The sequence below is a fragment of the Gopherus evgoodei genome, chromosome 10 (genome assembly GCF_007399415.2).
Source record: "Gopherus evgoodei ecotype Sinaloan lineage chromosome 10, rGopEvg1_v1.p, whole genome shotgun sequence".
In the NCBI taxonomy this organism is placed as follows: Eukaryota; Metazoa; Chordata; order Testudines; family Testudinidae; genus Gopherus; species Gopherus evgoodei.
Genome location: NC_044331.1, coordinates 35,352,826 through 35,378,798, shown reverse-complemented (window position 1 = coordinate 35,378,798; position 25,973 = coordinate 35,352,826). Strand labels below are relative to the sequence as shown.

General features: G+C 46.4%; 1 protein-coding gene across 4 annotated transcripts in view; it reads left to right on the top strand.

The window, feature by feature from the left end:
* The window catches only part of ACSBG1 (acyl-CoA synthetase bubblegum family member 1), a 124,213-nt gene that overhangs the window by 36,130 nt on the left and 62,110 nt on the right, over nt 1–25,973 (top strand). For 2 of the 4 annotated variants that reach the window (XM_030576697.1, XM_030576695.1), the window contains exon 2: nt 17,516–17,598. Coding sequence is in view for 2 of the 4 variants with exons in the window: in XM_030576695.1 (XP_030432555.1) it covers nt 17,516–17,598 (83 nt within the window). In the remaining 2 variants the exon portion in view is untranslated. Of the gene's footprint in view, nt 1–3,995; nt 4,219–7,255; nt 7,349–17,515; nt 17,599–25,973 lie in introns of those variants that run through there. The other 2 variants (XM_030576694.1, XM_030576698.1) reach the window with 2 other exon arrangements.

Genomic DNA, 25,973 nt, shown 5'->3' with positions numbered 1-25,973 from the left:
TGGGCACAATTGAATCCTTAATATTATCTAAAGACTCCAACATGTTTGCGTATTTATTTAATGTATCTAAGGGTTCAATCCTGCCTCAGTGGCAGTTGAGAATGTTTGGTGAATAGTAAATTTACCGAAAAATGCATTGTTACAGGGTGGAAATGGCCTTTTGACTCATCAGCTGCTTCCCAGTTGAGTTTCAAGGGATAGCATCTGAGCCATAAAAATGGGGATCGACTGAGAAAGTGGAGAGTTCAGTCTGGAGAAGGGCAGGTGAGAGCTTCATGGGGGTGAGAGATTGGCAGGTGAGAGCCAGGAGACTATAAAAAGAAGCTGCAGGAGGCCCCTGGGGGAAAGCTGAAGGTAGAAGAGCAGCAGAGGGGTTTGCTGGCTGATACCTCTTAGCAAAGGCTGGCCAACCAGGGCTGGAGATGGCTGAAGGCCAGAGAGCAGCAGAGGAAGTTGCCTGCTGACTTCTAAGCTGGAGAGCCAAAGCTGAGGGCCGGAGAGGGCTGATGTCAGAGAGAACAGTGAAGATATTTATCCACTGATCAGGAGCGGCTCCAGGCCCCAGCATGCCAAGCATGTGCTTGGGGCAGAAAGCCGGGGGGGGGGGGGGCGCTCTGCTGGTCACCACAAGGGAGGCAGGCAGGCTGCCTTCGACGGCTTGCCTGCGGAGGATCCTCTGGTCCCGTGGCTTTGGCGGACCTCCCGCAGATGTGCCTGCTGAGGGTCCACTGGTCCCGCGGCTTCAGACCTCCCGCAGGCACGCCTGCCTGCCGTGCTTGGGGCAGCAAAATCCCTAGAGCCACCCCTGCCACTGATGTCTCCATGTGGGAGAGCTGAAGGACAGGAAGGGTGAGAGATGCTCCCCTGGTGAGGATGAGCTCCAGCAGAGAGGCTGTGATGGTTCCTGCTGAGAAGAGCAGGTTGCAATGCACCTGGAAGGGCTGAGGTGGCTGTCCTGGTCATAGGTCCTGGAACTAAGGGTGTGAGGGGTGCTGCTGCACTCCCTGGCTTGAAGTGGTTCCATTATATACAGAGTTTACTGTTTGGTTTAATGACTTTCAGTATCCCAGTTATAAAAATTGTTTCAGCACTCGTGGTCCTGGTTGAAAGATAGGAGAGGACTGAAGAAGAGCCCACCTGTGGTGGAGGATGCTGGAGCCTGATAGATGCTTTGTCCAGGGCTGGCCTCACAAATGGGTGACTGTCTTTGGCACTATGGTCAGGGAGTGCCATGGTCCAGAGGCAAGATTGGGGTGGACCTCAGTTGCAAGGCTGTGGAAGGGAGCTTAGGGCAATGGGGCAAGGGAAGTAGTGAGGCCTGGGGGCAGTGGAGGGTTAGGGAGCCCTGAGAAGGCAGTGGGGGTGAGGGGGGGATGAGTGGAGAGCCCACAGAGCTTAATTTGTTCCAGGGCTTGCCAGGGCTGAGCCCTGGCACCTCTAGGCTTGGCAGTTAGCCCCAGCACCTCTGGGCTTGCCTTGTCAGTTACACATCACTCAGCGGCCAGAGGAACTTCTCGAGCCTCGGGACTTCTTGCTGTAGTCCTGGCACCTCTTGCATTACAAATTAAGCACTGGGATCCAGGGAGGCATCTTGGGCCAGGGAGGATGAGTGGGGAGCAGGGATGATGTGTGGGATGGGTGGGGGGACCAGAGGAGGCAGCAGGTCCAGGGACAATCGGTGTGGGACTGGAGGAGGCAGCAGGGGTTGAAGGCAAGAGGGGGTGGATGGAGAGGATGAGTGGGGAGCCTAGGGAGGCAACAGGGGCAGGGTGGATGAGGAATCTGGGGAGGTAGTGAGGGTTAGGGGTTATGGGGGTGCGCTGGGTGAGGACTCTAGGGAGGCAGAGGGGGCTGATACACCAAAATGCAAGTTCACCCAGGATGCCATTTTCTCTGAAGCCAGTCCTGGCTTTGACAATAGTGTAAAGATTGTGGGATTTTAAGGACTGCATAAACTGGGTGTGAGAAATAAGAACATAAGAACATAAGAACGGCCGTACTGGGTCAGACCAAAGGTCCATCTAGCCCAGTATCTGTCTACTGACAGTGGCCAATGCAATGTGCCCTAGAGGGAGTGAAGCTAACAGGCAATGGACAAGTGATCTCTCTCCTGCCATCCATCTCCATCCTCTGATGAACAGAGGCTAGAGATACCATTCTTTACCCTTCCTGGCTAAGAGCCATTTATGGACTTAGCCACCATGAATTTATCCAGTTCCCTTTTAAACATTGTTATAGTCCCAGCCTTCACAACCTCCTCAGGTAAGGAGTTCCACAGGTTGACTGTGTGCTATGTGAAGAAGAACTTCCTTTTATTTGTTTTAAACCTGCTACCTATTAATTTCATTTGGTGACCCCTAGTTCTTGTATTATGGGAATAAGTAACTAACTTTTCCTTATCCACTTTCTCCACATCACTCATGATTTTATATATCTCTATCATATCCCCCCTTAGTCTCCTCTTTTCCAGGCTGAAGAGGCCTAGCCTCTTGAATCTTTCCTTGTATGGGACCCTCTCCAAACCCCTAATCATTTTAGTTGCCCTTTTCTGAACCTTTTCTAGTGCTAGAATATCTTTTTTGAGGTGAGGAGACCACATCTATACACAGTATTCGAGATGTGGGCATACCATGGATTTATATAAGGGCAATAATATATTCTCAGTCTTATTCTCTATCCTCTTTTTAATGATTCCTAACATCCTGTTTGCTTTTTTGACCGCCTCTGCGCACTGCGTGGACATCTTCAGAGAGCTATCCACGATGACGCCAAGACTTTTTTCCTGACTCGTTGTAGCTGAATTAGCCCCCTGTCATATTGTATGTATAATTGGGGTTATTTTTTCCAATGTGCATTACTTTACATTTATCCACATTAAATTTCATTTGCCATTTTGTTGCCCAATCACTCAGTTTTGTGAGACTATGGACTATGTGTAGGACTTTTAATAATAAACTATTCCCAAAGAGGGGAAGTATTGAGGCAAGGGAGCTGTTGTGGAGTTACTGGGGACTCTGAAGAAAAGGGAACTAAGGCTGTCCCTTGTTCTGCCACAACAGTACTCTAGTTAGAACTAATGCATTTTGGGGGGCATTGAAACTTATCTGCATTTTGGGTAAAATTTGGCAAATATTTTTGGCTGAAAAAAACTGGGAAGAAAAATTTCAGAAATGTCAAAAGGTTGTTTCCAAAATTTTTCTAAATGAACTTGTTTGACAATGTTGATTCAAATCAATATTTAGAATATTTTGTTTGACTCAAATTAGTATTTTTATTTTTATTTTTTTTGTTTCTACAAAAAATTTTTTTAAATCCAGTTTAGGTTTGAAACTAACTAAAATATTTATTCTTTTACATTTTTCTGTTCAACCACCGAACCAAAAAATCAATTATTTGCTCATCCCTATCTGGTGGGAGGCACTACAGACCTTGCAGGTTTGGCCCCAGATATTCTACCTGAATCTATTGGACTGTGAATAGTGGAATGGACATAGACAATAAATGTTGGGGAACATATGTACTAGGAGCTTAGCTGATGTCAAATGATATTTTCTTAAGAATTGATCTTTTGCTGTATTAGGACACATCGGCCAGGGAAATTGGGTTCATGGGAGAATCTTTTTCATGTATTCTAGTATTGGTCTCTTAAATCATTTTGGTTTCTGAACAATTTGAGAGACTTAATATTTCAAATTGTCCTCAAGAGAAGAAAGCAGTGGGATAGGAAAGCCATGTTTGATCCAAAAGTTCTGTAATGGATAAAAATGGCATATTTTCTAATTTAGTTTCATTCATTACTAGGCAAGTTATACGCACATGCTCACTCATGCAGGGAGCCCCACTGAAGGCAACAGGAATGCACATATGACGAAACTATTTGCATAAGTAGAAGTTTGCAGGATCCAATCCTAAATTACTAAAGACAAACAACTAGACATTGCACAATAACTCAGGTACGATAAGGGAGTGGAGTGATTAGTGCAGAGGAGGTACACTTGCTGTTAACAGTATATAGCAATCAGTAGTCAAAAGCTTACTGCCTTTAGGAAAGCAGATTGTAGGGTGAGACAGTAAATGAGCTAGCAGCAAGTGCTGCTGAGTAAATGAAAGAGCTGCTGCACTGTGGAACCTGATGTGAGCAAAACACAAGCAAATCTTTGAGTGGAGAAGCAACTGTCCCCCAGGAGGAGCAAACGGAATCACTTCTAGAAGAAACATGTGAGTGATAGAAGAAATTTGTGAACTGGGAGACTGAGAGACCTCACACTAGAAGCTCGCACTTTCCGTCTTAACCCATCTTCAGGGTAATGTAATTTAATACAAAACAAACAACAAAAAAATCCCCACACTAGTGCAAGGATAAAGTTACTCTAGTTAGAACTCAGCAGTTAGGAAATGCAAATGTTATGGTTGACCATGTAGCCTCAACTCTGCTTGTTTCATACACAGTGGGGACTATTGAAATGAGACCTTATAATATCTCTTTCTCCAATAACATATGTATGTAATATGTCAACTTAGTACAGCTAAGTAAAACAGGATCAATGCCTTCTGAACTGTGGGCAGTATGCAGACATCGGGAGGTGTGAGTGGAGAAGCTATGCTGGGGAGGGAAGCCTCTATATCACCTAAATGCTGGGGATGTGAGGCACTTCATGCTGGGTCCAAATCAGCTGGTGTAGAGGCTAGCATTGTCTATGACACAAGATAAGGACCACTTGATCAATGTATGGCTCAGAATACTAATGGTTTGGGGGGGTAGATTAAAGCCTCAAACTCCTGCAGAGTTCTCATACAAAATCTATTTATTTGGTCTTTGTGTGAAGGGTGGTGAATTTGACCAATAGTGACCAGTATTGTGTTGGGGTATATATATAAGGAGTTACAATTAAATATCATGAAGCTTTAGGTAACTACGACACTGTCAGTTTTACATTAACATAACGTTTAATACAATTAGGTATTTAGCACCTGTAAACACACGTATATTCTTGACAGTTTATAGAAAGTTGCATGTCATGGTTGTTTAATTTGTAACATTAGATGTATAGGGCCAAATCTTCAGCTGGTATAAATTGGTATAGCTCTTGCAAAGTTATATAAATATGAGGATATGGGAAGAGAACAGGAATGGTGGCGGGCTACGAGGCTAAAGTGCAATACTCAACATGCAAACCAAGGTGCTTAGCAACCCACTCCTTTTTGATGTCTTGCAATAACTGGCACGCAGCAGCAATGCTCTTTTTAATTCAGGATTGGGTTCCTCTATGCTGTCTCACCAGTTCAGTTCTTTTTATCTTGTGCTTATTATGCACAGATATTGGGAACTGCAGTACACAAAAATAAGTCAAAATCAGAAAGCAGGTTGAACTTAGAAATGTACAATTATTTATAATGTGTTTGCTCAAATTAAAACTCAAAAGAATTCTCTAGGACATTCTGCTATGCATTTTTTTTAAAAGATGGAATCTCTATAAAACCTCATATCTAAATGAATGTGTCAAAATCTATCTGTGATTAGTGTTTTAGATTTATGTGCATAGATATGTTTTGGTTTTGATCCCTATACACTATAGAACTTTTCTATAAGGGGAAAGTTAGAAGAGAACATATGACCTGACTGCTTTAGAGATCTGTTTTATTTTGATTGGGAGAAAAGAGAATTACTTAGAAATCAAAAACACAGGATAGGAAAGAAATCCAGAATCTATGGGAACCAAGGGCCTGAACCAAAGCCCTTTTAAATCAGTGGGAGTCTTCACTTCATTAGTGACTTCAATGGGCTTGTAATCAGACCCTTAGTACTGGTATTATAGTAGTAGAAACTAATCCTGACCTTCTGATGCATATAATTCAGCCAACCAACATGATCATACAGTAGGACTGATGGAATGATTTGGAACTTCATCAGACTCATTAAAGTGCTGTTCTAGTCTGAAGTGACTCTAAAAACAGTATTGCAAGGTTTTACATATTGCAACTGAGTCCACCAAATGTGCTCAATTTATGAGATTTTTTTTTAAATCACCTTTTTGAAAATTGCTAGCCCTCCAAACTCATGCTGCATATTTTCCTTCTTGCATATCATCATCAGTACCAAAGGTTCTAAAGGACTGTTTGAGCTATCAGTTACACTTGTGCAATCCATTGTCCTCCCTGAGTATGCACAGGGTTTGCACAAGTGTAACTAACTAATTAGAACTTTGTTAATTATTCTGTGGGTTAGGCACAAGAAAGAAGGGTTGTCTTTACTGAAGAGTTAACTCAAGTTATCTCTTATTTTTTTTGAGCTAGGTCAGGTGAGAGCAGCCATGCTGCAGTAACACTTAAGCAACACAGTGGTTGTGTTAACAACCGACAAGTGCTACTCAATCTTTAGCCTAAACCCTACCATGGACCTGCCAGCTCAAGGTAGAAGTGCCAGCACATGCAGATTAAGCTTTTTTTGTTTGTGGACAGGACTTGAGTAAGGAGCAACACTTGAGTTAACTCTATAGTGAAGACAAGCCCTTAATAATGTTAGGCATGGTTAAAAGAAGTAAGAGCAGTAACCATGTCTCTATTCTAAAGTCAGCAACTATGACATTGAAAACACACCAGATGTTTTTGAATAGGAGAATGCCATTTTTACAACTGCATTTTTCAGAATAGAAAAACACTCAAATTAGGACTTACCAAAAAGGGAGAGCAACTGGGTTAAGTCATTGAGCTACTTAACTTAGCACCACTCTGTCCTTTAGATGCATGTAGCTCATCACAAAGACAAGGCAGGTTTGCATGCTGAGGTAATGGAGGAGCAGGTCCAAGGATCTGGACAATAGTTGTTGATTGACATTTCTAGTATAATAAGAATCATCTAGAGAAAATACTGTAAATCTGGACAGTGTCTTGTATTAAACAGGCAGGAGCAAAAAGTGACCTGCCCCAAAAAAGGGCTTCCCACACTTAAGATCCCTGAGAATGATGGTTGTTATGAATCTTAAATAGAATTGAAACAGAAGTTGAAATGAGGCATTGAATAGGTACAAAATACTATTTTGACACAAAGTTAAGCAGAAAGTCATTGTTTAGCAACTACATCCCAAAGCTCTTGGAACAAGGTAGGTGTTTAATTACTTAGGGGTCCACAGATGAGACAATGATTTGGGTATCCAAATTCTATAGATGAAATCTGCAGTGCTACCTAGCATCTGTGGTGCCAGCCCCCCAAAAGCTATTGACATTCTAATATCTATTGCTTTGACATTAATCTTAGGTTCCGGAAAAGACTTCTACTTGCTGGAATTGTGAATGTTCGAAATATCATTTTGAACACATTGCAGCCGAAAGGAATAAATATACTAAGAAGGTAATTTACAAAGAGGATCATTTTTCACATTTGGTTTGGAGGTCTGGAGTGAACTACAAGATGTACAGACCAAGGCGATACATTACAACCTCTCTTCTATTTCTAATGAACACCTGATTCTTGATTCTTAATCTAATTTCCTTTTAGCCTGGTATTTCTGACATCCTGCTATTCAGATCTGTGTTTTCTGAATGTTTTTTGGTATTGGTTTATGCAATAATGAGGAACATTTGTAACATTCAATTACCTTTTTACTAAGACTTAGTTTTCGTTTGTTTAAATTTTGTTTCTTGATGTAAAATAAATATGGTTTAAAAGATCTTAATATTCAAAATATATTTAAATATAAAAGAAATTTTATTGAGCAACATTTTAAAACTTAAAATATTTTGTTAAAATGTGAGAACAAAAGAACTGTATCAGCAATATATTTTAGATGTTTTGAAATTATAGTAATATACATATTTTAAAAATAGTTTATTCCTTATTCTTAGTTTTTAAATACATATGTTTAAATTGCTACAGTCATCTTCCTGGCCCATCACTCTGTTTATGTAACTAGAGTTGGCTGGAAAAATTCTGACAAAATATTTTTTGTTGGGATTTTTGCTGGTTCATTGAAACAAAAATATTTTGTGAAGACAGTTCTATTTTGACAGAGTTCCCACACAACCCAGACATGGTTCTGATTCAAAACCTGCCTGGTTTCCTGCCAGCCCAGCACCTCGTCAACTTGGGCTTCTAGGGTCTTAGACTTTGTAGCAGCCCACCATGCAGACTGCAGAGCAGGGGTTCCATTTCTTTTTGGGAAAAATTTTGAAACTTTTGGTTTTTCTTCTTTACCAGGATAAAACCAAATCTCTAAATATTCAAATCATCCACAAAATGGAAGTACCTTTCTTCACCCAACTATATATGTAACCTCCTCCCCTCTTTCTTTAAGTCCCTCCATGGACTCCCCCTCTTTCATATAATCTGTAATCTCTACTTTCAAAGCCTTCCACACTCTAGTCCCACCATACATATCTGACCTTATCATAGCATCTCCCACCTTGTGCAGCTGAGGATACCCATGCTTCTCAGACAAGTCCTTTCATGCTTTCTCACATGTTGCTCTTTAAGAGTAGGAAAAAAGCTCCCAGTCAATAAACAATTAATAAAGCCACTTCCTTATTCTCAAAGTCCCTCCTTAAAACTCACCTCTGCTGTGTACGTATAGAAAACTGCAAATGGCTAAGGAGGAAGTGAGCTGTGATCACTAATACTGACAGCAAAGAATTGGACACAGATTCTATGATATTTCTTAACCTGTCTCTCACATCTTGGTCTGCTTCTTTGTCTCATCCACTTATTATAGCTTGTCTTTTAAATGATAAACTCCAAGATAGGAGCTTTCACTTATATGTTTGTACAGTGAGGACCACCCTGGTTGAAGTATTTAAATGCTAACTCATTGTGAATGATAATCTTGGAAATCATTATTACTATTTATCATATGGTTGTTCATTGTACTATGAAGTATGATTATCAACATAAACGATATTAGTCACTGAGATAGGCAGTGAACAGTAGGACTGAACATTGGCTCGGTGCTACATGACAGGGGTATCTGAAATTCACTCATGAATTGTTGGTGGGCTTTTTTGTTTTGTTTTTGTTCGTTTGACTTTTAAAACAAAATTATAGTGTCATGTGGGGTGGAAAGCACTTCCAGTGCTTCTGCAGTGGTGGGAGGAGCTAAGCCTGTACAGTGCATACTGCTTTCAGGGCTTGTGGATGTGGGTGTGTGAATACAGAGGAATGGGTTTTTGCTACTCCTCTAAAAAACTAGCCTGTGTTTCCTTCAGTGCTCCCCTAGTGGATCTGTCCAGAGAGTGAGAATGGAGTAGGGTTAAGAGATTCTTAGTAACATGGTTTAGTTTAGAATTTGAAATATTAATAAAATCGGAAATACAATAAAGCTATTAAAAATTTTTCTGTAATGTATTGCATTGTGCAGTCAGTCACTTCTAAAGCAGGGGTTCTCACAACAGATTTTTTGGTAGCCTCAAAGTGGAGCCACCAACTCTTGCTGGTGGCAGCTCTGACAATTTTTCCTAAAATTCTTAATTAACTTTAGGAAAAACAAATATACATACATATACATGTCCAAATCATTATAATTTATTTATGCAGGGTATTTTTTTGCAGACTCAATAATAAAAATAATATACAGTTGTCTTTAGTCTTCACTGGACCTAAAACGAATAGAAACACAAATAAGGTGCTTTGCCACATTCTTGTCTTTTGTGTTGTTCTTGTTTCTTTAGCTTTTTTGGTTGCTTTTTTAACTTGCTAGCTGGTAAGTCTGCTGCTGTGAAAAGTGATATATGTATGTTTTTTAATATCACTTTTCACAGCCTCTCAGCTACCTACTAAGTCTGCTGTGAAGAGGGATATTAACAAACATACAAATATCAATTTTCATGAGCAGACTTACTGAGCCCCATCAAGCTTGGGGACAAATTAAGGCCTAGGGGGAGCTGGGGAGGTGGGTAGGGAGGCAGCAGGGCCATGGGAGAATCAATGAGGGGCTGGAAGAGGCAGCAGGGGCTAGGAGCGATGGGGTGGGGTGGTGAGCCGAGGGTTGGGACTTGTGGTTGGGGTCTGGAGTCCAGGGCCGCCCAGAGGATTGAGGGGGCCTGGGGCAAAGCTGGGGAGCTGTGGCACTTGTACTTACCTGGCGGCGGTCTGGGTCTTCAGCGGCATTTCAGTGGCAGGGGGCTCTTCATTCGCTCTGCGTCTTCGGCAGCACTGGAGGGCCCCCTACTGCCAAAATGCCGTTGAAGACCCGGACCGCTGCTGGGCCAGGGCTAGCGGGGCCCCTGTGGGGCCTGGGCCTAGGGAAAATTGCCCCATTTGCCCCCCGTCTCTGGGCAGCCCTGCTGGAGTCAGAAGCCATGATCGGATCATGGGGTCCCATGGCTGGGGATGGGGTCCCATGGCTGAAAGAGGCAATGGGGCCAGAAGTGATGCTGGGAGGGGCGAGCCCAGAGCCAGAATGGTGGCACCTGCCACCATGTGGCTGGGGCTTGGCAGCTGGAGCGTACCACCACAGAGCTGAAACCTGAAGCCTGAGCTCCACTGTTCCCAGGAAGATGAAGAATTCACACTAGCTCCCTGCTCCTTTGGTGTTTGTGGCTCCAGAGGGGGGCAGGGCCCAACCCCTGCTGGTGGCCTTGGAGGAGGAGCCACTGCTAAAGAAGCAGGTACTAGGGGCAGCCAATACCAAGGGGTGGCCCTTCCACTGCTATTGGGGTGGTACATCCGGGTCTTCAGCGGCAATTCGGTGGTGGGTCCCTCAGTCCCTCTCAGAGCGAAGAACCCGCCGCTGAATGGTTGCCGAAGAGTGGAGCGACACAATCACACTGCTGCGGGGTTATTTTATTTTATTTTATTTTTGCCGCTTGGGGCAGCAGAAAACCTGGAGCTGGCCCTGCCTCTGCTTTGCCCCTGCAAATCACTGCCCAGGAATCTGTTACTGTGAAAAACTGCTGGTGGCTATGTGATAAACAGATAAGTAAGAGTTAATAGAACAGAAATACTTCATATCTCTTTTGCCTGTAAAGGGTTAACAAGATCTGTGAGCCTGACTGTCACCTGACCAGAGGACCAATCAGGGGACAGGATACTTTCAAATCTTGAGGGAGGGAACTTTGTGTGTGTGCTGTTAGTTTTTGGTTGTTGTTCACTCTGGGGGCTCAGAGGGACCAGACGTGCAACCAGGTTTCTCTCCAATCTCTCCGATACAGGCTCTTATAAGTTCAAAATAGTGAGTATTAGGTAGATAAAGCGAGTTAGGCTTATGTTTGTTTTCTTTATTTGCAAATGTGTATTTGGCTGGAAGGAGTTCAAATTTGTATTTTGCTGAAAGGATTTTACTTTGTACTTATATACTTAGGCTGGGAGGGTATTCCCAGTGTCTATAGCTGAAAGACCCTGTAACATATTCCATCTTAAATTTACAAAGATAATTTTCACTGTTTTTTTTTCTTTAATTAAAAGCTTTTCTTGTTTAAGAAGCAGATTGTTTTTTTATTCTGGTGTGACCCCAGGGGACTGGGTCTGGATGCACCAGGGAATTGGTGGGGAGAAAGGAGGGAAGGGGGAGAGAAAGGTTAATTTCTCTCTGTGTTAGGATTACTTTCTCTCTCAGGGAGAGTCTGGGAGGGGGGGAGAGAAGGAGGGGGGAAGGTGAATTTTCCTCTCTGTTTTAAGATTCAAGGAGTTTGAATCACAGTAATCTTCCAGGGTAACCCAGGGAGGGGAAGCCTCAGAGAGGCAACGGTGAGGGAAAGGGTTTACTTTCCTTGTGTTAAGATCCAGAGGGTCTGGGTCTTGGGGGTCCCCGGTCAAGGTTTTGGGGGGCCCAGAGTGTACCAGGCACTGGAATTCCTGGTTGGTGGCAGCGCTACAAGTACTAAGCTGGTAATTGAGCTTAGAGGAATTCATGCTGGTATCCCATCTTTTGGATGCTAAGGTTCAGAGTGGGGAATTATACCATGACAGGCTGCATTTGAGAAAGGCTCCACTCATTGACCATTCAGAGTTTTGCTCATGGAGACCCTGCAGGCTGCTGAGGTTTAGCTACTACATAAGCTCTTTCTATGTGATGAGAAAGAGATGGGAATCCTGCACTGCTGCTTGGAATATCTGGCATTAGGAGAAAAGTAATACTTACTGGCATTATTCTAATGTTTCTGAAACCATTTTAGTGATGTTCATGAATCACTGGACACCAAAGCCTTTTGCTCCCAATTTGGATTGTCTGTTTTTTTTTTAAGTATAAATATGAGCATTGTTGCTGACATCAGTTTTTACAAAGTATTGCACTATACCAACTATGCCAGCCAGCAGATCAGGCTAGGCAGATAGGAGAGCAGATCCTGCAACTTCTCCAAGTGTGATGCAATGAGCTTGATTCTCCAGTGCCTTGCAGCTTGTGCCATCATTTACACCTGTGCAATGTGGGCATAAAAAGCTCCCAAATTCAAAGCCTCCACTCATTTACAATTCTATCACTGGGGTAATGAAGGGAGAATTCTGGTTCTGTAGCATTGTGCATCCACCTGGCACAAGCATCATGGACTACACAAGTGTGAGGCAATGGAGGATCATCTCATTGTGCAGAGTACGTCTACACTATGGGATTATTCCAATTTTACATAAATCAGTTTTGTAAAACAGATTGTATAAAGTTGAGTGCATGCGGCCACACTAGGCACATTAATTCAGCAGTGTGCATCCATGGTCCGAGGCTAGTGTCGATTTCTGGAGCGTTGCACTGTGGGTAGCTATCCCGTAGCTATTCCATAGTTCCTGCAGTCTCCCCCGCCCCTTGGAATTCTGGGTTGAGATACCAGTGCCTGATGGGGCAAAAATCATTGCTGCGAGTGGTTCTGGATACAGCCTCACCCCTCCCTCCCTGAAAGCAGCAGACAACTGTTTTGCGCCTTTTTTCCTGGGTGAACTGGGCAGACGCCATAGCACAGCAAGCATGAACCCTGCTCAGATCAATACCGCAATCGTGGACATTGTAAACACCTCGGGCATTCTCATGCAATCTATGCTGAACCGGGACCTGCAAAGCCAGGCGAGGAGAAGGAGGGGCTATGGCAGCGCGGCGACAAGAGTGATGAGGACATGGACACAGAATTCTGTCAAACCGCGGGCCCCTTCGCTTTGGAGATCCTGCTGGTAATGGGGCAGGTTCTAGCTATTGAACGCTGATTTTCGGCCAGGGAAACAAGCACAGACTGGTGGGACCGCATAGTTTGCAGTGTGGGACGATTCGCAGTGGCTGCGAAACTTTCGCATGCGTAAGGGCACTTTCATGGAACTTTGTGACTTGCTTTCCCATGCCCTGAAACACCATAATACCAAGATGAGAGCAGCCCTCACAGTTGAGAAGCGAGTGGCAATAGCCCTCTGGAAGCTTGCAATGCCAGACAGCTACCAGTCAGTCGGGAATCAATTTGGAGTGGGAAAATCTACTGTGGGGCTGCTGTGATGCAAGTAGCCAAAGCAATCATTAAGCTGCTGCTACGAAAGGTTGTGACTCTGGGAAATGTGCAGGTCATAGTGGATGGCTTTGCTGCAATGGGATTCCCTAACTGTGGGGGGGCGATAGATGGAACCCATATCCCTATCTTGGCACTGGAGCACCAGGGCATGCAGTACGTAAACCGCAAGGGATACTTTTCCATGGTGCTGCAAGCACTGGTGGATCACAAGGGACGTTTCATCAACATCCACATGGGATGGCCAGGAAGGGTTCATGATGCTCACATCTTCAGGAACACTACTCTGTTTAAACGGCTGCATCAAGGGAATTACTTCCCAGACCAGAAAATAACAGTTGGGGATGTTGAAATGCCTGTAGTTATCCTGGGGGACCCAGCCTACCCCTTGATGCCATGGCTCATGAAGCCATACACAGGCAGCCTGGACAGTAGTCAGGAGCTGTTCAACTAAAGGCTGAGCAAGTGCAGAATGGTGGTAGAATGTGCATTTGGCCGTTTAAAGGCGCGCTGGCGCACATTACTGACTTGCTCAGACCTCAGCCAAACCAATGTCCCCTTTGTTATTGCTGCTTGCTGTGTGCTCCACAATCTGTGTAAGAGTAAGGGGGAGACCTTTATGGCAGGGTGGGAGGCTGAGGCAAATCAGCTGGCCGCTGATTACGCACAGCCAGACACCAGGGCGATTAGAAGAGCACACCAGGAAGCCGTACACATCAGAGAAGCTTTGAAAATGAGTTTCATCACGGGCCATGGTACGGTGTAACTGTTGTGTTTGTTTTCCCTTGATGAACCCCCGGCCCTTGATTGACTCATTCCCTGTAAGCAACCCACCCTCCCCCTTCGATTACAGCTTGCTTAAGGAAATAACGTCACTATCATTTAAAAATCATGTATTCTTTCTTTAAAAGTCATTATAAAAAGAGAGAGAGAAATGACAAGGTATCCCGGGTGTGGTTTGGGAGGAGATTAGGAGGGAAGGAAAAGGCTACTAAAAACATTTCTATGTAATGACAGCCTTTTGGTTGGGCTATCCACAGGGGTGGAGTGGGCGGGTGCACTAAGCCTTCCCCCACGCGTTCTTACAAGTCTGGGTGAGGAAGATATGGAACATGATGAGTGGTGAGCGTGGTTACACAGGGGCTGCAGCAGCACTCTGTGACCCCGCTGCTCTTCCTGAAGCTCCACCAGACGTCGGAGGATATCAGTTTGATCACGCAGGAGCCCCAGTGTTGCATCCCGCCACCGCATATCTTCCTGCCTACACCTCATGTTCCTGGCGCCACCTCTCATCTCGAGCGTCCCTCCTGTCCTCACGTTCACTGGCATCTTTCCTGTAATTTGATACCAAGTCCTTCCACTCATTCAGATGAGCTTTTTCATTGCGGGACACTTCCATGATTTCCGAGAACATTTCATCTCGTGTCTTCTTTTTCCTCCGCCTTATCTGAGATAACCTTCGGGATGGAGTAGAGACACTTGAAAAATGTGCAGCTGCATGAGGGAGGGAAAAAAGGGAGAGAAGTATTTTAAAAGATACATTCTACAGAACAATGGTTATACTCTTTCACAGTGAACAACACTATTCACCTTACATAGCACATGTGATTTCACTACAAGGTCGCATTTTGCATCTTAATATTGAGTGCCTGCGGCTCTGGTGTTACAGATCTCACAGACGCAGGCCCGGGCATCAGAATTCAGCTTGCATGTGGCCATGGTAAGCCACTGTGTTTCGGCTTCTGCAGCCTTCATATACACAGTGCCCTCCTTTCCCAAATACCAAGCAAATCCCGTTCAGTGATGCTTCTTTCCTGTTAACATGCAGCAGCAGAAGCCACCCCCCCTCCAATTCTGTGGGATGATCGCTTTACCCCTCCACCCACCGCATGGCTTGTATCATGGAAGATCACTGCTAATTACCCCCCTCCTCCCTCCCCCACCACGCATGATAGCCAAACGCGGAAAAGCTCAGCGCTATTCCCCTCCCCCGGCTTGGCTATGTGCAAGGAAGGATTTCTTTTAAGCAACAGACAAACAGCTCAGTAGGAATGGCCATCTCTGTCCCCTTACTTAAATTCCTGAATTTCAACCAGGTTACCATGAACGATATCACTCTCCTGAGGATAACACAGTGAGATAAAGAACAGATGTTTCTTGAATGCCAGCAATCACCGGAACCATACACAGCTATGCTTTGTCATGCAATGATACCCAATTACTTGCTACATGCATGGTGTGGTAATGTGTCCTACCGTGGTGGACGGAATAAGGCTGCCTTGCCCAGAAACCTTCTGCAAAGGCTTTTGGAGTACCTCCAGGAGCGCTTCATGGAGATGTCCCTGGAAGATTTCCGCTCCATTCCCAGACATGTTAACAAACTTTTCCAATAACTGTACTGGCCGTGAATGCATCCCAAGTCCTCAGGGCAAATCAATCATTTAAAAATGCTTGCTTTTAAACCATGTTTTATATTTACAAAGGTGCACTCACCAGAGGTCGCTTCCATTATCTGGGCTAGTGTCTTGGGAGGGCTGGGAGGGTAATTCCGTTTGGGTGAGAAAAAGCTCTTGGTTATTGGGGCTAACGGAGTGCAGCGTGCTCTCTGCAAGCTCGTCCTCCTCTTCCTCCTCCTCATCTTCCCCGTCCACAGAATCCTCAGGCACGGCTGAGATTACCACCTCCACCTCAGAATTCAGGGACAGGGGTGGGGTAGTGGTGGCGGACCCCCCTAGAATTGCATGCAGCTCAGCTTAGAAGCGGCATGTTTTTGGCCCTGCCCCGGACCTTCCGTTTGCTTCTTTCCTTTTCTGGTAGGCTTGTCTGAGCTCCTTAACTTTCACTCTGCACTGCACTGAGTCCCTGGTGTGGCCTTTCTCCATCATAGCCTTTGAAATTTTTTCAAATATTTTTTCATTTAGTCTTTTTGAACGTAGTTCTGTTAGCACAGAATCCTCTCCCCATATAGCGATCAGATCCAGTACTTTCCGTGTGGTCCATGCTGGAACTCTTTTTCGATTCTCAGGAGACTGCATTGTTACCTGTGCTGATGAGCTCTGCATGGTCACCTGTGTTGATCAGAGCTCCACGCTGGGCAAACAGGAAATGAAATTCAAAAGTTTGCGGGGCTTTTCCTGTCTACCTGGCCAGTGAATCTGAGTTGAGATTGCTGTCCCGAGCGGTCACAATGATGCACTGTGGGATACCGCCCGGAGGCCAATACCGTCGATTTGCGTCTACACTAACCGTAATCCGATATGGTAATACCGATTTTAGCGCTACTCCTCTCATTGGGGAGGAGTACAGAAACCGATTTAAAGAGTTCTTTATATTGATATAAAGGGCCTCGTTGTGTGGACGGGTACAGCATTAAATCGGTTTAACGCTGCTAAAATCGGTTTAAACGTGTAGTGTAGACCAGGCCTGAGTCAGTCACAGTGCCTCCTGGAGCAGAGTGTTAAAGGCTCAAATAAACCCTAAATACTTGAAGTAGCCAGCTGGTTTTTGTTCTGGTGGCCATTGTGTTTTACATGTGTGCAAAGGTGAGTATATGTTGTTTGCAACCTTGCAACAAACTTCTGTGGAGGGGTGAATTTCATCCTTGTGATAAAGATTCTGTTGCTTTGACAAAGTGTTTTTTTATTGTTTGTAACAGGTGCTAGATTAATAGAACTTGGAACTAAGAGTCTCTTCCCCTTGTTTCTAATCCCTTTAACAGGTATAGTACGGATATCAGCAGTGAAATCCTCCACATACTGTATCGCCAACATGCTCAAAATTTATACTCATACAATTCATGTCCGTGACTGCCAACAACAGGTCAATTAGAGCCCAGTGTGATGATGTATTTGGTGATATTAACTTTATTCAGTAGATTTGGACTGAGATTTCATAATCTACACCATGTGAAATGAGAATATCAGCCATCAGATAGGAAATGCTTTCAGTCACTAATATGGTCATATTAGAACCAGTGACCAAGAAGTGAAAAGGCTCTCCATTCCCAGGAGCCATATAATCTCTCCATTTTGTAGTATGTAGTATTTACTAGCTGACTTTTAAAGGTACCCTATAGATAACTTTTTTATAACTGTGTCTTCTGTCTTAGAACACTGACAGATAAACAGAACATCTCAAAAGAATCACTGACTTATTCGGAGAAGATCCAAGATAAAGGCAAAGAACCCTCAGGTAAGCAAATAAAGGATATTTGTTTGAAAACTTGGGTCATTACAGCTTATTTCAGTTGTTCCAGTGATAGTAGGGACTGGGGAAGTCATGATATTCTGCATGATTTATTAAATAGGGAAAGAAACTTGAATTGAGAGAGAAATTTGCTTTAGTAGCATATTATGGGTAGTGGTAGCTGCTCCATATTTAAGGTCTGTTTGAGGGATCCTTTTGTAGTAGTCTCCTACTAGTGTGTTCATTTGGCCTTTGTATATTCTTGCAAACTGTATTGAATAAAGTTCAAGGGTGGGTGTGACGTGCATGGCTGATAGGGTAGTGGGGAGTGATGAAGAATGAAAATAAAACTTGAACTGCGGTAAATCAGAGTGACTCAAAACTGCTTGGAGGTTTGTGTAAACCTACGTGACCAGACCAATTTCACCAGGCTCTAGAGTGGCCTTCATCTGGCTTTGAGAGAATTACTGTATAAAAGTGAAAAAACTAATCTAATTGTAGGCAGAATCTCACAGGGGTCCCCTGTTAGCTTTACCACGGCAGCCTGTTCACAAGTTTTGAAATAATGGGAACCCTTGTAGAACTGTGTGTGTTAGGCAATGACACTAGGCTGTAAGATGAAGAATTACAATGCTCCACAGGAATCTTATATGCAGACTTTTAGCTACAGAAAAGCCATTCTAAGCTCACACAAAAGGTTTTTTATTTAACAAAGGCATGGACAGCTGGCAGATTCATTCTGTAAAGCCAATAACAAACAAGAATAGTCAAATGTGGTCCCTAACTGTCCAATGTTCACAGTTCAGAAGTATTTGATGGGACCTTTTGGGACACATTACATGTATAGATAGTTCTTCTTTGAGTGATTGCTCATATCCATTCCAGTTGGGTGTGTGCGTGCCGCGTGCACGTTCGTTGGAAAACTTTTACCCTAGCAACATCCGGCTGGTCGGCTGGGCGCCCCCTGCAGTGGCCCCGCTATGGCACCGGATATATACCCCAGCCGACCCGGCCACCCCTCAGTTTCTTCTTACCGCCCTTGTCGGTCGTTGGAACAGTGGAGTGTGGCTTAGCTGACCTCCATTCCCCTAGCTACTCGTAGTTTCTAGCTTATTATCGTGTATATAGTTATAATTCTTTATATATATATATAGTTATACGTTTCTTCCTTAAATAGTTAGTTTAGTTTAGTAATAGTTAGCGGGGTTCGGGGAGTAGCCCCTTCCCCACACCCAGTACCGGAGCCCATGCCCGGCTCACCAGGTTTCAAACCGTGCTCGGCCTGCCGCAAGCCGATGCCAACAGGAGATCTGCACGGCTCCTGTTTGAAGTGTCTCGGGGAATCGCACTTGACAGCTAAGTGCCCAATTTGCAAGGCTTTCAAGCCACGAACAAAAAAGGAGCGGGACATCAGGCTTAAACAGCTCCTCATGGAGGCGGCTCTCACCCCTCCACCTTCGGCACCGAGCGCTAGTCAGTCGGTGAGCAGAAGTGCCTCCGTGGCACCGGACCGTACCGGTACACCCAAAGACTCACGGCACCGGTCGTTGCCAGTGCTGAAGTCGGCTCCATGTCGCTCCCTCTCCCCGAGGTCAAGGAAGGCCAAGACTCCTGCTGCTCTGGCACCGCCCGCACCACAGCCAGAGAGTACACCTAGGTCGGATCGCCCGGCGCCGACATCCACTGCGGCACCGACTAAATCGGCACCGTTGATTCCAGTCCTACAAGGGCCATCGAGTCCGGCGCCTGTTAGCTCCCCGGCGCGTGCCGTGGTAGAGCTCACCATGCCATCCACGCCGGAGGCATTCTCAGCGGCACGGGACCTGATTGCCTTGACAGACTCGGCACTTCCTCTACCCCCGGCACCACCAGTGAGGGTAATCCACTCCATAGGCAAGACGACCTTGATTAGACCACCCTCTGTCAGAGCAGCGGACCGATACCGCTCACGTTCACGGTCCCGCAGATGCTCCAGGTCCAGACGGTGCTCCCGCTCTCGACGCCGCTCGCAGTCCCGGCACCATTCTACTACACGGCACCGGTCAGAGTCATGGCACTGGTTGGACTCCTGTTCACTGACTCATTACCCGCAGCACCGCTCCAGCTCTCGGCACCACTCCAGTTCCTGGCACCGCTCCAGGCACCGTGCCTCCCGAAGCCAGTCACGATGCCGGGATTCGAGATCTCGGTCGACCTCCCGGCACCGATCTGGTCGCAGGTCCCGCTCTCGATCCCTGTACTGATATGTGTCCTGGCACCGGTCCCCGATTCGTAGGGGAACCAGGTCTGTTGGAACATCTGCACAAGGCTTTTCCGCTCCTCCATGGCCATCCAGACATACGTCGGTGTCCTCCCACGCGGAAGCTACTATGGCCAAGACCGCGATTCCTACGTGCCCACTGGAGTGTTCCAAGAAGCCCGGCGTCAGGACCCAGGACCTCACCAGTGGTCCTTTTGGACACCCTGGGCGTACCACCAGGCCCAAGATGCTCCGCTAGTTCCGGCCCGCTCCGCTTCATCAGAGCACCGAGCACCAGAGGCCACAGTTAGCCGTCCTCCTCCACCCGAGATGGAGGAGCCACTAGTCCACCCACGGGGTTCCCCGGTGCCGCTGGAGCAGGAACTGGTGCATGAGCAAGAGGCCATACAGAACCCGCTCGTCCCCGGCATTTCATCTTCTTCCTCTCCAGACGAGGCAGTGGCAGGGACTTCCTCCTCGGGGCCGCCTCCAGTAGACCTAAGAGCCCATCAGAACCTCCTCAGGAGAATAGCGCTCAACATGAACCTCCAGGTGGAGGAGGTCCTGGAGGTCGACGACCCTGTAGTGAGCATCCTGTTGGCAGATACCCCCACTAGGGTGGCTTTGCCTTTTATCAGGACCATCCAGGCCAATACAGACACCTTATGGCAGTCCCCAGCCTCCCTCCCCCCTACGGCAAAAGGGGTCCAGTGCAAATACATGGTACTCTCTCGGGGGTACAAGTATCTATATGTCCACCCTCCTCCCTCCTCGCTAGTTGTCCAATTGGTCAACGAGAGGGAGCGCCATGGCCAACAGGCACCAGCCCCAAAGTCAAAGGAGGCTAGGCGAATGGATCTACTCGGCCGCAAGGTGTATTCGGCAGGCGCCCTACATCTCCGGGTGGCAAATCAGCAGGCTCTACTGAGCCGTTATAGCTACAACACCTGGGCGGAAGTGGGTAGATTTACAGAACTACTCCCCCCGGACTCTCGCCAGGAATTCGCTGCATTCCTAGAGGAAGGGAAAAAGGTGGCCAGAACCTCCCTCCAGGCTTCTCTAGATGCGGCCGACTCAGCAGCCAGAACTCTGGCCTCTGGTATCACCATGAGATGCATCTCATGGCTACAGGTTTCCAACCTCCCGCCTGAGTTGCAATATACCATCCAGGACTTACCCTTTGATGGTAAGGGTCTGTTCTCGGAGAATACTGACCCTAAGCTACAAAGCTTGAAAGACAACAGGGTCATCATGCACTCTTTGGGCATGCATACACCTGTGACCCAACGCAGACCTTTCCATCCCCAGACTCACTGCCCGTACTTTGTGCCCAGACACAGGCAAGACTTTAGCAGACGGCGCGGGCGGGGTGGCCGTAGACACCAGTCCAGACCCCAAGGGGGCCAGAACCACGGCCCCTCAAAACCACCAGCGGGGCTTAAGTCTGCCTTTTGAAGGTACGCCCGAGGACAGCGTACCAGTTTCAAGACAGGATCCTTTTCCTCCCTTCTCCAACCTTCTCTCCTACTTCCTCCCGGCGTGGTCCCAATTGACCTCAGACCTCTGGGTCCTATGCACAGTGAAACAAGGATACCACCTCCAATTTGTTTCATCCCTGCCTTCCCACCCTCCAACCCAGTCCCTCTTCAGGGACCCTTCTCACGAGCAATTCCTCCTACAAGAGGTGCAGATGCTCCTCGCCATAAGAGCAATAGAGGAGGTACCACAAGACAAAAGGGGCAAAGGGTTTTACTCCTGTTACTTTCTGATCCCCAAGTCAAAAGGAGGCCTCAGGCCCATCCTTGACCTGCGAGGCCTCAACAAGTTCATGATAAAGTTGAAGTCCCGCATGGTCTCCTTGGGGACCTTTATCCCATCCTTGGATCCTGGAGACTGGTATGCTGCCCTCGATGAAGGATGTGTACTTTCACATCGCCATTTTTCCTCCACACAGGAGGTACCTTCGCTTTGTAGCCAACCACCAGGACTTCCAATTCACGGTCCTCCCCTTTGGCCTCTCCATGGCCCCAAGGGTGTTTACAAAGTGTATGGCCATAGTCGCCGCACACCTCCACTGCCATCAGATACATGTATTCCCGTATCTGGACAACTGGCTCATCAGAGGGACCTCCGAGGCACAGATCAGACAGCATATAGGCATCATCAGTGACCTATTCACACGCTTAGGCCTGATGCTCAATATGGAGAAATCCACACTGGTCCCCACACAAAGGCTAGACTTCATAGGAGCTACCCTGCACTCCAATCTAGCCAAGGCCTACCTACCCAAGCCACGATTCCAGGCAATGGCAACGATCATTCGAGGTCTGCAGAACTTCCCGACAACCTCAGCTTGCCCCTGTCTTGGTCTCCTCGGTCACATGGCAACCCCTGTACTTATGTGATCAAATATGCTAGGCTCCACCTCCGACCCTCCAAACGTGGCTCAATTCGGTCTACCGTCCGGGCAGGGACTCAATAAACACAATAGTCACCATTCCCCTGAGCACCCTACGCTCCCTCGACTGGTGGCTAACCCCCTCCCTGGTATGTGCAGGGTTACCGTTCCATCCACCACAACCCTCACTGTCTCTGACGACGGACGCGTCATCTCTCGGATGGGGGGCTCACCTCGGACACCTTTGTACCCAGGGCCTTTGGTCATCACAGGAGCTGACGCTGCACATAAATGTCCGAGAGCTGAGAGCGGTCCGCCTGGCGTGCCAGACATTCCAGCAGCATCTACACGGCCGTTGTGTCTCAGTGTTTACAGACAACACAACGGCCACGTATTATATCAACAAACAGGGAGGGACTCGATCTTCCCCCCTCTGTCAGGAGGCTATCTGACTCTGGGACTTCTGCATAGCCCACTCGATAGACCTGGTAGAGTCCTTTCTCCCAGGGATTCAGAACACTCTAGCAGATCAGCTGAGCAGATCCTTCATCTGCCACGAATGGTCAATAAGACCAGACGTTATTCATTCCATCTTCCAGAAGTTGGGCTTTCCCCACATAGACCTGTTCGCCTCTCGCACAAACAGGAAATGCCAAGCGTTCTGCTCCTTCCAGGGTATTTCACCGGGATCGATCGCGGACGCATTCCTCATGTCGTGGAAGCACCAGCTGCTCTATGCCTTCCCTCCGTTCCCACTGGTTCACAAGGTCCTGATAAAACTCCGCAGGGACAGAGCACACCTAATCATGATCGCGCCAGCGTGTCCCAGACAGCGCTGGTACACCACACTGCTCAATCTGTCCATAGACAACCCAATTACCCTGCCTCTCCACCCAGACCTCATAACGCAGGACCGCGGCAATCTTCGTCACCCGGACCTGCAGGCCCTTCACCTCACGGCATGACTCCTGCGTGGCTAAACAGGTCAGAGTTAACATATACTCCTGAGTAGCAGAAAACCTTCCACTCGGTCAACATATCTGGCCAAGTGGAAACGTTTCTCCTGCTGGCATGAAACACAGAATACTGCTCCCTCTCAAGTTTCGATCCTCGCTATCTTGGACTACCTCTGGTCCCTTAAGCAGCAGGGCCTGGCAATATCTTCTTTGAGGGTGCACTTGGCAGCCATCTCCACATTCCATCCAGGAGAAAGTGGCCACTCCATGTTTTCCCACCCTTTAGTTACCAGATTTCTTAAAGGCCTAGAGCGCCTCTACCCCCCACGTATGCCGCCTTGCCCCTACCTGGGACCTCAACCTAGTCCTAAATAGGCTTATGCTTCCACCATTCGAGCCGTTGGCAACTTGCTCGCTGCTATACCTGTCCTGGAAGACAGTTTTTCTAGTAGCCATTACATCGGCCAGACGGGTCTCTGAACTTTGAGCGCTCACGGTGGACCCACTGTATACTGTCTTTCACAAGGACAAGGTACAGTTGCGACCACATCCAGCGTTCCTCCCTAAGGTGGTATTGGCCTTCCATACCAATTAGGACATCTTCCTTCTGGTCTTCTTCCTGAAGCCTCACTCATCTTGACGGGAACAGCAGTTACACTCTTTAGATGTCCGTAGGGCGCTTGCCTTTTATATCGATCGGACAAAGCCCTTCCGGAAATCCCCCCAACTCTTCGTTGCAGTGGCTGACCGGATGAAAGTCCTTCCTGTCTCCGCCCAGAGGATCTCCTCTTGGGTGATGTCGTGCATACGCACATGCTATGACCTGGCTCATGTTCCCTCGGGCTATTTCACTGCACATTCTACCAGAGCTCAGGCTTCATCAGCCGCCTTCCTGGCCCATGTATCAATCTAGGAGATATGTCGCACAGCTACCTGGTCCTCGGTCCACACCTTTGCTTCGCACTATGCTCTGGTCCAACAGTCTAGAGATGATGCAGCCTTTGGCTCAGCAGTTTTGCACTCTGCCACATCTCACTCCGACCCCACTGCCTAGGTAAGGCTTGGGAATCACCTACCTGGAATGGATATGAGCAATCACTCGAAGAAGAAAAGATGGTTACTCACCTTTGTAACTGTTGTTCTTCGAGATGTGTTGCTTATATCCATTCCAAACCCACCATCCTTCCCTACTGTTGGAGTACCCAGCAAGAAGGAACTGAGGGGTGGCCGGGTCGGCTGGGGTATATATCTGGTGCCATAGTGGCGCCACTCCAGGGGGCACCCAGCCGACCCGCAGAGTGTTGCTAGGGTAAAAGTTTTCCGATGAACGTGTACGCGGCGCGCACACACCTAACTGGAATGGGTATGAGCAACACATCTCAAAGCACAACAGTTACAAAGGTGAGTAACCGTCTTTTACTAAGGCTCTGCTTTAGCCATGTACTTTGCATGCTCCTGACTTTAAGCACAAGTTGTCCATATACCTTGCTGAATCAGGGTCTTATCTAAATTTTTGTTAGCTTTGTTCTTCCATTTGTGTCAATGAACCTGTAGCAGGGTCCAGAGTCCATGTTAACTTTCTGTTTGACAGATAACAAACTTCGTGCTTTGAGATCATAACAAGTACAAGTGCTGAGTGACAAGGCAAGGTTGGGGACTGAATGCTCAAGAATGTTCTCAGAAGTTTATAGGAAAAAACTATAATGACAGTCACATAGTAAGAGAAGGAAGCCTTTAAGAAGGGAGAGCACCACACTCAGTTGTTACAGTCTAGGACTAGGTTGTATACCTAGAGAGTAGGAGGGAATCCTGTTTGTTTTTCAGTAGAACCCTTTGGTGAGTTTTTCTCTTGTTATAATCAGTGGACACTGAAAGTTCAGAGCTATAACCTTGAGGGATAAAACTGCTGATTAAAAGACGGATTCATTTTTTATTGCTGAGCCAGCAGATCTATTCCATCTTGTCTTCCCAATCCCACAGGGTTTGGGGCCAGGCCCAGATTTTGATATCCACTGAACCGATGTAAATCCAAGTAACTCCACTGAAGTCAGTGAGAGTTGCTTACTGGCTTAAAATGTATGTAAGTGGAATGAGAATGGGGTCCAATTCTAACATAATTGGCCTGATTATCCTCTCACGAATGCCAGTTTTACATTGGTGTAACATAATTGACATTAATGGAGTTACTACTGATTTATCTCAAAGTGGGACCAAGATCCAGTTAAAATTTGTCTTAATTGTAAGAAGCCATCCAGCTTGACTAATATAATATTATAAGATTTGTTTTTAACTTATTTGCATCCCTTCACAATTTCCCTTTTTTCATAGGGCTACAGAGATTCTCAAACTGGAGGTCGTGACCCCTCAGAGGATTGCAAGATGGTTACAGTGGGGTCGTGAGCTGTCAGCTCTGTGGGGCTGATAGCCCCAAACCCCTATTAAATTAAATTACCCTCTCCCCATTTTTAGTTTATAAGGGGGGAGGTGTCACACACAGAGGCTTACTGAGTAGAAGGAGTCACCAATACAAAAAGTTTGAAAATCACTGGGCTACTTAATGGCAGAGTCCAAATGAGGCATTCTATAAGGGATTTCTTTATTTCAATGCTTACAGACAACCTTTGCCTTAGTAGTAGTTCACTGCAGTTAGTGAACAATGCATTCTATTATAATTTGCTAATGCTGCATTTTCCCCCACAGAAATAGATATAAGGGAGTTTCACATGCTGAAATATTTTAGTACTTTTAGCTTACTTGAAAATGATGTCTGCTGTTTGTTAAATATATT